Raw genomic sequence first — 13,467 nt, 5'->3', positions numbered from 1 at the left:
TGATAATCAAGTAAATACAAGAATCACGAATTTTATATTTAACGAATGTAGTTAAACTATTATAATATGTTTCAAGTTCAAAACTTTACATTATTTTTAATTAAATGAGTCTATCATAGGCCTATAAACAACACAACATGATTTTACGACGTGCTGATTTGCAACTGATGTCACGTGACATTATAACGACATCTACATTATCGATAATTTGTAGTAGATATGCAGTAGATATCATCATTCCGTTATTGTGTCTATAGAGTGAAAATATTATACAAAGAAACAAAAAAATAAAAAAAACGAAAAGGCTAACAAGGCTATAAGGTCAAAATGGCTAATGAAAAGGTTAGATCTTTTTAACAATATTTTAATAGTATATTTATTTAATTAAATTTATATACTACGTTATATTATATTATTATTTAAAAAATATTATAAACAATGTATAACAGAAACAAAAATTATTGTATTAGGAATTACTGGTATTTGTAATCAATGTGGGTGTAACGTCAAAAGATTCTCAATCAAATCCTGTTTTTTTGGATAAAACAAAAAAGATTGTACAAAATTTGGTGGCAAAAAAGGTATGTAAATGTTATTAAATGTTATTTTAATATTGTCATTATAATTTGTAATTAAAGTAAGAATAATTCTATTTACAGATATTTTATCGGCCAAAAGATGAAATTGGTTTGTTATTATATGGTTCGACTACTACATTAAATGAAAATAATTTCAAAAATATAGAAGAAATTCAAAATGACTCAGAATGCGCTATACAAATACCAAATTGGGACTTGATTCAGATTGTTTCCAATTTACAACTTACAGATTGTGTATCAAATTGGATAGAAGCTCTTTATGCTGCTATTGATTTAATAAAGCGTGAATCTGTGTAAGTATAATTACTTGCATGCGTAAAAGAGAACGTGTATATAAGAGTGTATCAAAATAAGTGCACTTTTCCAGGGGTAGTTTCAGTATGCTATCATTCAGAAACAAGATCATATCAAAAGTATGATTGTATGAACTATTTTTTTTTTTATTTTAATGTATCAAAATCACCCCTTGAAATTATGTCCACGTATTTTGAAATACTTTTATATATATTTATAATATTACTTATTTTTCTTTTCTTTTGCAGAAATAAATGTAACAAATTGATAGTTTTGTTTTCTGATTTTAAGGAAGTTCCTGATGACGTTTCATTTGACGAAAAAGATATAATATCGAAATTAAAAAATCAAAAAATTAAACTAATAGCTATGTACAGTATTTGCACTTATTTATCATCATACATTTTTCGTACCTTAACACTACATATTATTTCTTATACTATTTTAGTGGTTCAGAATTATTGCATAATATAACTGAAGATGCCATTACATCCAGTAAAAATCTTATTATTGACATTTGCAAAGAAGTATTATATTTTATTATAAATATATGTAGATGTAAGAATTATAACACTTATTTATGCATTTTTATTATGCAGACTGATGGGATATACAGAACGATTAATGAAGCATTCGATGATACAAGATTTATTAAAAAGGCACAATCTAGGCTTATAGCATGGTCATGCGACTTAGAATTACTTGATATAAAAATACCAATTAAATCATTCGTCAAGGTAATTTATACGATAATAATAATTACGAATTAGAAAATTTATTATTAACAATTTCATGTTTACTTAATGAATACACAGAGACATTTATTAAAATTCCATAATAACTTTTTTCGATACGTTAATAAATTAATTTTAGGTAACAAAGGAAGCAAGATTTCCACTGTGGGAATTGGTAACTAATAAAACATCGGAAAGTAAAACGATATCGCCAGATGAGCCTGTACAAGTAAAACGTGTTAGAGAATGCTCTGGTAGACATAGGGATATTCATAATGCGGAAAATACAATACGTGGTTATAATTATGGTGGTCGTTCTATACCATTTTCAAGTAAATAATATTATCTATTTATTATATGCATTAAAAATTTGTCTTATCGTATTTTATAATGAAAACATTTATTTTATTTAACAGAGGAAGATGAAGAGAGTATGGCGTATAAAAGCGGGCCTAAGAGCTATAAATTTATATGTTTTACAAAGAAAAAACGCGTCAATATGCAATATTGGAGCAGCAGTACCAGTAATCGTATAATCATACCTGCTAATAAGGTATTATTGCATGAGCGGAGATATTACAACCAAATTAAAATATAAAAGATTTATCAATTTGTATTTCAATGAATAATATTGCAAGAAAAAGTTCGTTTAATTACGTAAAACATTTTCTTCATTCTAGAACATAGCACCAAAATTTTATAGTTTAATGGAAGCTATGAATAAGAAGGATTTTGTTGCTATCGTTAGAAAAGTATATCGGATGAACTCAAATCCAAATATAGTGGCACTGTTTCCACGAATGAATACTCCAGATGAGCCCTGGGTAGAAATATTATTTTGTTTATTCTGCTTTATAATTTTATTCTTTATATATTAATTTATTATACTTAACTTTATTCTAGTGTTTTGTAGAGATCATCTTACCATATGCAGAAGATACAAGAGTTATAGAATCCAAACCTTTAACATCTTTTGTCAAAAAGTTATCGAAAGAACAAAATGACGTTGTGGATAATTTATTGGATGCTCTTATGCTGAATGATACAAGGTAGATCACATTTGTGGAATACATTTTGTTAATAATTATTGTTTAAAAATTTAAAAAAATTTTTATAAATTTGATAATTAGATTATTTTTACTTAAATAGTTTTAATTAATCAATAGCGATTCTTACACGCAAAAGAAGGAAAAACCATTTTTGCCTGGATGTGTTCCAAGCCCCATGAAACAACATAAATTTAATATGCTATCATATCGTGCATTAAATCCAGAAAAGCCATTGCCATCTATCGATATTGAATTAACAAAATTGTTGGAACCTTGCCAAGAAATAAAAGAAAGATTGGTAGATCCTATCGAAAAAATCAAAAAATTGTTCGACTTGCCTGATCATACTACAGAGAAAATACAAACGTAAAAATTATATATACTTATTAAGTAATAAATTAAATTTTTATTAATTTATGTTTAAATATAAATCATATTTTCAATATTTTTTTATAGATTTAAAGATCCTGATAATACACAATCACAAGTACAGCCATCGGATACTCCAAAAAATAATAATTCTGCTGTAGAAGATGATAGTTTTGAAGAAATGGTTGCACCTTCAGATGTATTAGACGTAGATATGGATTCATTGATAAATAATATTTAAGAAGTACAATTTCTATTAATTGTACGCGTTCATATGTGTGAACGTGTGTGTTGTGTGTGTGTGAGTGCGTTCAAAACGAAAGAATAAAAAAATAGTACAGAGTTTTTAAATGATGATAAAACGACCATTAGGTTATTGAAAACTGTTTAAATATTATTCAGATCACTGATAATTAATAAAATATTTAAAAAAGATCTTCTTGTGATTTGAAGAAACCTGTTAAATAATTAAAAAAACAATAATTTGTTAATAAAGATTTGTTAATATATTAATAAACTTGTTGAAAACTGATCAGCCGTTTAACACAGATTTTCGACTATCTCTCATCGTTAACGACGGTGAGAATCAAGTAATACTTCATAAAAGAAACACACATAATTAATAATTAATTTAAATTTTAAATAAAATATAGAAATTAAATCGGCTGTTTATATGAAAAATCCACTTTTGATTTGATAATAAACTAATAGAAAGTGGTGAGAGAAAAAAACTCAATTTGGTGAATGAACGATAATGAATAATTAATAATTATAAATAATTAATCTAAAATCGTTAAAATAATTAAAGGTATAATGTTCTTCCGAGATACGTTTGAAATCTGACTTGTTGACAGTAGCAAGGCCAAGCTGAAACTGTCTCGAGTGTTTACAAAAAAGTAAATATATATACGTGTAGAAATAGGTATAAATATAGTTCGCTCAATTCAATCGTTTTGAAAAGGTCGTTCGCTGTTTTCAAAACGTTTTCTACTCTTTCCAAGCGACGATTCGATTGATCATAAATTTTTCAAACGAACTTATTCATTTCGATAATAAAATTATTTTCTTTATATTTTCTTCTTAGTCTTAAAACTTAGTCTAGAAAGCATTCACTGTGTTAAAAAGTCAAAAGGTCAATTAATGTCACGTCAAAAATTAGTGCATACGCAAATTTAAGAATACCATAACATCATAGTGGCCACTGTTATAATTTTTCTTATATAATACTAGTTTTTTTTTCATTTTATTTATTAATGTAATTTAGCATAAATGTTAATTTAAATTTGTATTTAAAAAAAATTAATTTAATTCGTAGGCCGCTAGTTTGACAGCATTAGTATACATTATTAATGATGAGATTTATTAAGAATTCTACCTTATCGACCGATATTTAAACGTGAGTGTTTCAATAATTATGTATTTTATAAAACGTACGTAGGCGGCGTTTGCGGCAATTGCGGTAGAGTAAAATATGGGGGTATCTGTTATCTCTCTCTTATTCTCTTTCTGATTACGTAAATATTTTTTGTGAAACATAGCAGCGGAACGTCGGAACTTGACGGAAGGAGAGAAACGTGGAACGTGTATTAGAACATGCATCCGGTTTATTCGGTGTACTCCGTTTCCCAACGCTTTAATCTTGTCTATGTCAAAACTGTTATTAGCCTCGAGTATATGAATGAACGGTGTGTTTACATGTAATCAAGATATTTAAACAATAAATTCGCAAATAATGTTTGCGAATGTGTCATTTTTAATCGTAACAGCCGGTATTTCGATTTCTAAACGGTAACAACGCATACCCATACATACAAGTTAAAAGTCTGAGAGATAGATCCTCCTTGAAGTACAGAACGCAATGGCTACAGTTGAAGGGATTACAGTAGAGGATCTCAAAACTGAGATTGAAAGACTCTCAAGAGAATTAGATTTAGCATCAACTGAAAAGATACAATCTGCCCAATATGGTCTTGCATTGCTTGAAGAAAAATCTGCTCTACAACAAAAGTGCAATGATCTCGAGGCCCTCTATGAAAACACGAAACATGAGTTAGAAATCGCACAAGAGGTTAATACACTTTGACAATATATCACAATTTATTTTGAACTTATTTTATAATAATACTAATAAGTCTATACGTTAATCGATCCTACGATTATGTTTCAAATGTTAATGTTTTTAATTAACATTTAATTATAGTTTATATTTATACAATTATTCTCATTTTTTTCTACTTCATGTAACAAGATAAATGTACATTTTAAAATCTATTTTTATGTATAAATTGTATTTTTGTAGGCCTTAACTAAAGTTCAAACAACTACTATATTGACTACAAAAAGTGGTATTGAACAAGAGGAGAGTCTTTTAAGTGAAAGTGCAGCTAGAGAAACATCTTTACAATTACAAATATTAGAACTTGAAAATGAAACTAAGCAGGTATTTGAAATGAAAATTCTTTGTATAGCAATGATTCGTTATTGTTTTGTTTACCTTATTTAATTAAAACAGGACTTTTTATGTACTCGGTCTATGACATTAAAATATTAATGATTCAGCATTCAATATTTTGGAAATGTAATTTTGTCAACAGTTACGTCATGAATTAGAACGAGTACAAGCTGAGCGCGATCACGCGCTTCAAGAAAGGGAAGAAATAGGTAAAGATCACTTACAAGCGGAAACGGAAAGAAAAACATTAAGAACGGAATTGCGCGAATGCAGATTTCGCGAAGCTAGATTACTCCAAGATTGTACAGAATTAGAAGATGAAAATATCTCGTTACAAAAACAAGTGTCTGGCCTGCGTTCCAGTCAAGTTGAATTTGAAGGTGCCAAACATGAGATTAGAAGATTAACTGAGGAAGTCGAACTTTTTCATAGTCAAGTAGAAGAATTAATTACTTTAAGAAAGATTGCGGAGAAACAAATGGAAGAGGCATTAGAATCCTTACAAGCCGAACGTGAAGCTAAATATACACTTAAGAAGGAATTAGATCAACGAATCAATAGCGATTCCATTTATAATCTCAGTAATCTTGCTCTTTCTATTAGAGGAATGACCGAAGATCAAACTATATGTAGTGACGGCGAAGATGATCCTCCCGCGTTACGTAGAATCGAAGCAGATTTGAAAACCCAAGAACCGGGAACTTCGGCGACCGATAAACAAGTCGATTTGTTTTCTGAAATTCATTTGAATGAATTGAAAAAATTAGAAAAACAATTGGAGCTTGCAGAATCTGAAAAAGTTCATCTAACCCAGAATTTACGGGAATCTCAATATGCCGTTGAAAAGAGCCAAGCAGAATTAATGACGTTTATTGCACGTATTATGCAATTGACGGCACATGTGCAATCATTGCAACATCTTCATTCCAAATTACCTAGTAAAGAAAATGAAGAAGTTACAATGGAAAAATTAAATCAGGTAAATTTTTGTATAATATATAATATTTAATAACAATGTTATATATAAAATATTATGAATATTTCAGGCTATTATGCAATATCATCAATGGAGTACGATGTCCGCCCGCGAAGTAGATCAACTGCAAAAAGATTTAACCGAATTAGAGAATGGTTTGACGGTATCCGATGCGACGCAACAATTAAGAACAGAGTTAACAAATCTGAGAAATAAGGTATACATTCTCGTAGATTATCTTATATCGTTTTCTAATAAAAGGTGTTGGTATTTTCAATGGAAGAAATTTTATTTATATGGTTGAAGGCAATTTGCTGATATATAATGGTTTAATGTATTTTCTTCTTAAACGAAAAGCTATATTTTTGTAAAAGGCAAGAATATTAAGTATCGCTCCAATCATGCTATCATTGAAAAAAATAATTAAAACCTTGAATAGAAAATTATATGGCATTTCAGATCCCAGAATCAGAGAAGATGCTTCGAGAAAAGGTTGGAAAGTGTGCTCGTCTTGACGTATTTACCAATTATTTAATAACAACTTGTCTTTGGCTCCTCTAATTATCCATACATTTTGCTTTTCAGTGTTCTAACAGCCTATCGTGTATTGCTTCTTCAGATTTCATGAATCTTAACTGTATATGATACCAAAATTACTGGCTACAATTTTATACACTTTTATGATCTATGGATTCATTTTTAAAATTTGTATTTATAGTGGAAATATTATTTTCACACGTGATTCCATGTATCACCATTTGTGTATATTATACAGATATAGCGTTCAAAGAAAGAAAAAAAAGAACAAAATACAAACCGTACGGATCTTAATGGCTATGCACCGTGGCTTTGAAAAGAATGTGCTTAAAAATAAAATATCGAACGAATTATATCTTTCTTCTCATGTATTTTCTATACGGCTAACGCGGCATGAGTCAGACTCATAAAGCCTGTTTTGCACGATTGCTCAAATACGAACTCTATATATTTTAACGTGCATTTTATCGGAAAATATTATGTTCTAGGCTGCTGATTACATGATTGTTACAAATGTGATCCTAGAACTGACTTTCCAAATTGACTTGAATTCATCCTTTCTTCACATATTCAGCAAATTTGCAATGCATAATAATTATTAAGAATTGTCATAGATTTTAAATCATAATTTACTTAAATATCATTTTTTTCCTTTCAGCTTTTAGATACCGAACAAAGAAGCATGCAGCTTGAATCCGATGTTGGTATTCTCTCCAAACTTGCTATAGAAGCTGGCGGTTTTCTTGATTCGGCGCAAAATGATTTGCAAAATATTTCGGATGAATTGGTGCAGCTTTACCATCACGTTTGTGCCGTTAATGGTGAAATGCCTTCACGCGTCGTCCTCGATCACGAAAAAATTGTTCCTGAAAAAGAAGAGGAAGAAGGAAATGGTAAAATTGAATGGTGTAGAACTTTATTCAAAACGGATATTAAGATTAAAGATCTAGAGAGTCTTAGCAAAGCAAAAGAAATCGCCAAACATATAGAAACTGCAATGGATCAAATAAAACATTTGAGAAGTGCAGTAGAACATACAATAGAATTATCTAAGGTAAAGGGAGTCCAATCGAATATTTGTAATGTTTGCGAAGGTAAGTTTAAATATCTAGAAATATATAAAAAAAACTAGCATCTGTTAATATCTTATATATTAATAATAAATTTAATTTCTTATTTATTTTTCTATAGCATCCGTAAATGAAAATAAGGCTGAAGTGGCAGATTTGCAAGAACAAGTTATCAAATTAAAGGCGATGTTGTCTGCCAAACGCGAACAAATAGCAACACTAAGAACGGTACTGAAGTCGAATAAAAATACGGCAGAAGTGGCATTAACTAATTTAAAGAGTAAATATGAAAATGAGAAAAGTATCGTTAACGAAACGATGCTGAAACTACGAAACGAACTTAGAATGTTAAAAGAAAATGCAGCTACATTTTCAAGTAAGTTATTATTCAATGAAATATGTGTTATATTTATATGAATTAGTTTGCCTGAATATTGTGATTAGTTTGACGTATTAGTTGCTAGATAAAATTTTTCAAGAAAAAAAGAAAGGGAATTATAATATATATACAGTAGATATTATTTGATTATTTTAATTTTAAAAGTCAGAATATTTTTCGAGAAAATTTAGTAATATAACATTTTCTTCATTCTTTTTTACTAACATGCGCATGCCTATTAATGCATTAATTATAAATATGTTGAACATCAGAATTAATGTATACATTTTTATTTATATTAAGTTGCGCAACGATAGACTTTGCGACTGCTTTACTTGCATGCCGTCAGATTTGCACTTTTACTAGATAGAAGGAGTGAATTGTTGTAATTTTAATTACAAAGCATGTTACTAAAAAAATGTGTGCTTCATTCATTTTCATTCATTTCTTTGTTAAATATATTAATCAAATTCTGTTTCAAGTACAGGGTATTTTGTTTACTTTTGATTTACAAAATAATACATTCACATACTTGTTAAATTTATTATTGCGTTTTACTTTTGCTTTTTTTTTATATTAGTAATGCTATATAACTAATTACTATCTGTTTGGTTGAACATTGTTATTACATGTTACATTTCTACTATTTTTCTTTTTATATATATTTCTTCCTTGCCTTTCTAATCTTGTACTCACCTATCTCGTGTTAAATCCTGCTAACAATAATTCTCAGGTTTACGTGCAATGTTTGCTGCACGTTGCGAAGAATACGTCACTCAAGTGGACGAATTGCAACGTCAGCTGACCATAGCAGAAGACGATAGGAAGACCTTGAATCAGCTTTTACGTCTGGCGGTGCAACAAAAGCTTTGTCTTACCATGAAGCTGGAGGAATTAGAAGTGGATAGAGAACTACGAAATACCAGAAGACATGCTACTGGTGCTAATGGACGAGGTAGAGCGCGATTATTGCAACAGACAAACCGTCCGCATTTAAGCAGAGATTTCTTTTAGAAAATGATGAAGATGTGGAGCAAGATATTTTGAGAAAATTACGAAAATTCTGAACACCTTTGAAAATTTTGACTAGTTTTATTTACAAGTTTTTCTTAAAATAGTAAAAAAAAAATGCGAATTAAAACTTTTTGCAGTAAAGTTTTTAGTGAGAAAATAATTGATATCAAATTATAACTCATTAATATCTCTATTTATCAAAGATATATTCGTATAGTACGTATTAATTATATCATATTATTTATTATTACATTCTTAAAAACATTCTTGTTCCATGTCACGCGTAAGTATTTTTACATAGACGACCGTGGGCAGGAATTAATTATTAATGAATCTGGTGACGCCGTCCTCATTATGAGAATGAGTTTTAAATGCATTCAGACATGGAATGACAGAGACTTATTGAACATTTTTACGATGCTCTTTTCGTCTATCAATTTATCAAAGTTTTGCCTTACATTATCTATATTTTTATTAATCAAATCTATAACGAGGAACAGATGAAACATTCAATCATAATAAGCTGAGAATTTTAAACGACTGGTCCACAAGATGCGTGAAGGCTTATAGATTTTATCTCTTATGCCTGAAATATTTTTTAAAGAAACTTATTTGTCAATACAAACGTTATTTTATTTATGTTATTATATTACGATAATAATTATCTACCTAAAGTTAATTTTTATTTTTTTAAAATAAAATTTTGCCTTGATAATGAGTTCTGTCACCTGTGGGTCGTCAAAGTCATAGTTTTTGCATCCTTTGTGGACACATAAATCGTATCGATCACATAAGTGAATGTATAAACTATACTTCATACTACACATGATTGCATCGCTTTCTACTTCATTGATAAACTTGCATTATGCAACATATATAATATTTCAGACGCAAAAATGATAGCATTGCATATCACAGAAAAACGGTGTTAATAAATACGCCATACAGTAGCGTCCATAATCAAAGTAGAATACAAAGTGATAGAGATATGTATATACGAAGAAGAAGAATAAAAAAACAAGAATAATGCTGAGGGATAAGCAAAAGTAATGTGAATTTAGGAAAATCTATTTACACATTTACTTTGCCTAATTGTTATCGATTTTTCTCTTTTTTTTATCTAATAATATAATTATTGTATTGTGAAATTTTTCTTTTATTTTATTTTATATTTTTTTTTTGCTTAGATATTAATTGATAATGAAATAATTGCACATTATTTAAAATCAATTTTTAAATCACAACTGTTAATACGCCATCCAGTTATATGTATAGCAGTATTCTTATGCATGAACAATGTGTATATAAATATATACATTGTTAAATAATATAAACATATTTTACATATACTCTCCCTCTCTTTCTTTAGAAATTTTTATATTATATTATATTATATTATATATATAAATAGCTGCAGGTTTTATGAATAAATTTTTGTCGAATATCGTGTGTTATGATTGTTAAACTTACTAAATGAAAAAGTAACTGTATTGTTTGTCTATCTATTATTATGTCCTATAAAATGAAAGAGAAAAAGAAAAGAGAGAGAGAGAGTAGAGAAAGAAGAGAAAAGAAGATAATGTATATGTATGCTGCATGCATATGCAAAACTTTGAGAAAATAGGATTATTGAAAATTTATTTATTACGCTATTCTGTTTTTGTTTTATTGTACAATTGTTTATTCGTACAAAAACAGATCGTGTGTTCTAATGCATCTACGATTTAGCAACAGTATTGGATGTTTTTTCAATGCAGGATGTTCGATTACAATTATACATATATATATATATATACATACATAGAATATTTACAGACTTTATAAAATACAATTACATTTACAATCGTTTTTGTTTACATGATGTAGTATTAAAAAAAAGAAAAAAAATGCATAATTAGAATAAGAGTGAATAATCATTGAATATATGTGGAGTACTTGTATCTATTTTTCCATGTAATGGAACATTCTGCAAATGTGTGCATGTGCAAAATTATTAAATACAAGATTTTATGTCAAGTTTGTTATTATAGCTATTGCTATTAACTAATAATCGTCATTTTAATTATTATCACTGCAGCTACTACTATTATTATTAATATTATTATTATTATTATTATTGCTGCTATTTTATTATTGTTATTGTTATTAATACTATTATTGGTATCGGCAACTATTGCTACAATCGCTATTATGTTTTTATTTCTTTCGTTACGATTATTATAGCATCATTTTAACGTTTTTCAAGTATTTGAGAAAATATTAACGCTATTTCAAGTACATATTTCTATTTAAATTGTACATTATTAATCAGTACTATAACTTTATGATCATACTTTTAAACAATTTTAGATGCGTGTCTAAACATATGCTAATAATTTATTTTCCAGTCATTTTATTATATTTTCTTTTTTTAGCATATAAATATTAATCGCTGTATTTAATATATTCGTCAATCAGTGTATCGACATTATTTTTATTTTACATTTTCTTTACATTTTACTCTTTTATATTAACGAATAAAATGTACAAATCGATCATTTATTTATTTATCTATTTATTGCTTTGGTTTTTCCTTTTATTTCTAGTTTTTTATATGTTATTAAAATGATCTTTTTTATTTTCAGTGACGTGTATAAAACGAATATTTTGGTTTTATCTTTTTCTAGTACGAGAGTGACAAAAATAGGCAGATTTGTTTGATTTAACAATTTTCCTTAAATATATCCAATACGGTTTGCTTAAAAAATATATTAAATGGTAGAAAAATGTATAAGAAATATTACGGTAAACTGTAAAATTGTTCAAATTTTTTGGTTGTTTTTGTTTTATATGTAGTGCAATGATAGATACAAGTTAAATTCATTTATATCCACAAACCGAGCCAACCTGACACCACCGTCCCCTTTCTTCCTTTCGCGCTATCGTCAGGAACAAAAACCAAAGAGATATTTTTTTTCTTATTAAAAATTATATACCTAATCGTTCTGTATCAACATACTCTGATGATAATAATACACACTACGTGTATATTATACTGGTCCTCGATTTCTTCTTATGCCGTCCGTGTAGCTTGATACGGCTGGACCTATTTTGAAATAATAATAAATAATCAGATTTATAATCATGACAAATGATCATGCGTGCCTACGAAATATTAAAATTATTCAGTTTGTTGTAATAATATATAATTTGTATGCAATTAATGATAAGAACTTTATATTAATATGACTTTTAATAATATAAATAAAATAAACCCTCTTGCGGTTTCTTATCTAAAGTAAAGAAATGCTAAGAATATGTCAAGATTTTGCGTTCTGAATATTCTAACGATGATTGCACGAACGCGTGCGCTTTAGATGATACGTTAAATATATTTATTTATTGAAATAACAGCTATATGTTTATCTAATATTATTAATATTCTACGTATAAATAGTTATTTTATTGAATTTACAGTTTAAGAAATGATAATGATTATAATAATTATATAATTTTATTATGTCTTATCTTATCTTCATCGGCATTTATCATCAAGCGACCTTTCAGTTAAAAAATATGCCAATTTTGTGTATAAAATAATAAATGAATAAACATACTTACACCTACACATATACACTTACACATCACGTAAACACACACACACACAGCTTTTGTGCCTCACGCGCCTAAGCATGTATTGATGTTAAAATCTAGTTGAAATAGCATTATTATGTGCTTAACTTTTGTATATATAAATTGATTGAGGAACGAGAGACCTAAGACAATATGTAGTGCGCATAATTTCCATTCAAGTGATATTATAATTTTGAATGGAAAAAGTAATTGTCAAAAATTGAGAAACTCTTACAAACTTATAATCTAAAAAACTCTTATTGCGTCCCACAAAATGGTAAATTTCCTGACGATGGTGCGTAACAATTAAATTGAAATTTGTAATGTTAGATATATAAGGAAAAAAAAACACACGTATGTTGAATAAATTAGCGTAATAATA

The 13,467-nt window shown here is 28.1% G+C and overlaps 2 protein-coding genes across 5 annotated transcripts; both read left to right on the top strand.

Annotated features, from left to right (window-relative positions):
• The first annotated feature begins 43 nt into the window (after positions 1-43).
• Positions 44-3,480, top strand: LOC122520606 (X-ray repair cross-complementing protein 5-like). Of its 2 annotated transcripts, XM_043640730.1 has the most exons (12): positions 52-342; positions 471-581; positions 660-892; positions 1,142-1,264; positions 1,342-1,420; positions 1,493-1,630; positions 1,767-1,959; positions 2,044-2,180; positions 2,308-2,451; positions 2,531-2,676; positions 2,794-3,042; positions 3,133-3,480. In XM_043640730.1, exons 1-12 carry the CDS (start codon positions 328-330, stop codon positions 3,284-3,286), a joined length of 1,722 nt encoding a protein of 573 aa, XP_043496665.1. In that variant the 5' UTR covers positions 52-327; the 3' UTR covers positions 3,287-3,480. The 2 variants fall into 2 exon arrangements, with proteins under 2 accessions (XP_043496666.1, XP_043496665.1); XM_043640731.1 differs by lacking the exon at positions 3,133-3,480 and having other exon boundaries at positions 44-342; positions 2,777-2,956.
• Positions 3,481-3,564: 84 nt separating this feature from the next.
• LOC122520605 (protein bicaudal D) lies at positions 3,565-9,477 on the top strand. 3 transcript variants are annotated; one of them, XM_043640728.1, is made up of 10 exons: positions 3,565-4,177; positions 4,361-4,441; positions 4,584-5,113; positions 5,345-5,485; positions 5,640-6,476; positions 6,544-6,690; positions 6,933-6,965; positions 7,669-8,104; positions 8,202-8,456; positions 9,193-9,477. In XM_043640728.1, the coding sequence occupies exons 3-10, from the start codon at positions 4,904-4,906 to the stop codon at positions 9,471-9,473; spliced, it is 2,340 nt and encodes a 779-aa protein (XP_043496663.1). In that variant the 5' UTR covers positions 3,565-4,177; positions 4,361-4,441; positions 4,584-4,903; the 3' UTR covers positions 9,474-9,477. The 3 variants fall into 3 exon arrangements, with proteins under 3 accessions (XP_043496663.1, XP_043496662.1, XP_043496664.1); XM_043640727.1 differs by lacking the exons at positions 3,565-4,177; positions 4,361-4,441 and having other exon boundaries at positions 4,497-5,113; XM_043640729.1 differs by lacking the exons at positions 3,565-4,177; positions 4,361-4,441; positions 6,933-6,965 and having other exon boundaries at positions 4,498-5,113.
• Positions 9,478-13,467: the final 3,990 nt, after the last annotated feature.

Source organism: Polistes fuscatus, unplaced genomic scaffold, assembly GCF_010416935.1.
Source record: "Polistes fuscatus isolate 324 unplaced genomic scaffold, CU_Pfus_HIC Scaffold4, whole genome shotgun sequence".
NCBI classification, from domain to species: domain Eukaryota; kingdom Metazoa; phylum Arthropoda; class Insecta; order Hymenoptera; family Vespidae; genus Polistes; species Polistes fuscatus.
Note: the sequence above shows the minus strand (reverse complement) of the source record. Positions and strands in the feature narration are given on the sequence as shown.

What these genes read in the sequence shown, in the direction of transcription:
- LOC122520605 (XM_043640728.1), top strand. Translation starts at nt 4,904, where the DNA reads ATGGCTACAGTTGAAGGGATTACAGTAGAGGATCTCAAAACTGAGATT. An exon ending in TAACAAATCTGAGAAATAAG is followed by an intron (nt 6,691 to 6,932) that starts GTATACATTCTC and finishes ATGGCATTTCAG; the next exon opens with ATCCCAGAATCAGAGAAGAT. An exon ending in AGAAGATGCTTCGAGAAAAG is followed by an intron (nt 6,966 to 7,668) that starts GTTGGAAAGTGT and finishes TTTTCCTTTCAG; the next exon opens with CTTTTAGATACCGAACAAAG.
- LOC122520606 (XM_043640730.1), top strand. An exon ending in TTAATAAAGCGTGAATCTGT is followed by an intron (nt 893 to 1,141) that starts GTAAGTATAATT and finishes TTTCTTTTGCAG; the next exon opens with AAATAAATGTAACAAATTGA. An exon ending in ACTACAGAGAAAATACAAAC is followed by an intron (nt 3,043 to 3,132) that starts GTAAAAATTATA and finishes ATTTTTTTATAG; the next exon opens with ATTTAAAGATCCTGATAATA.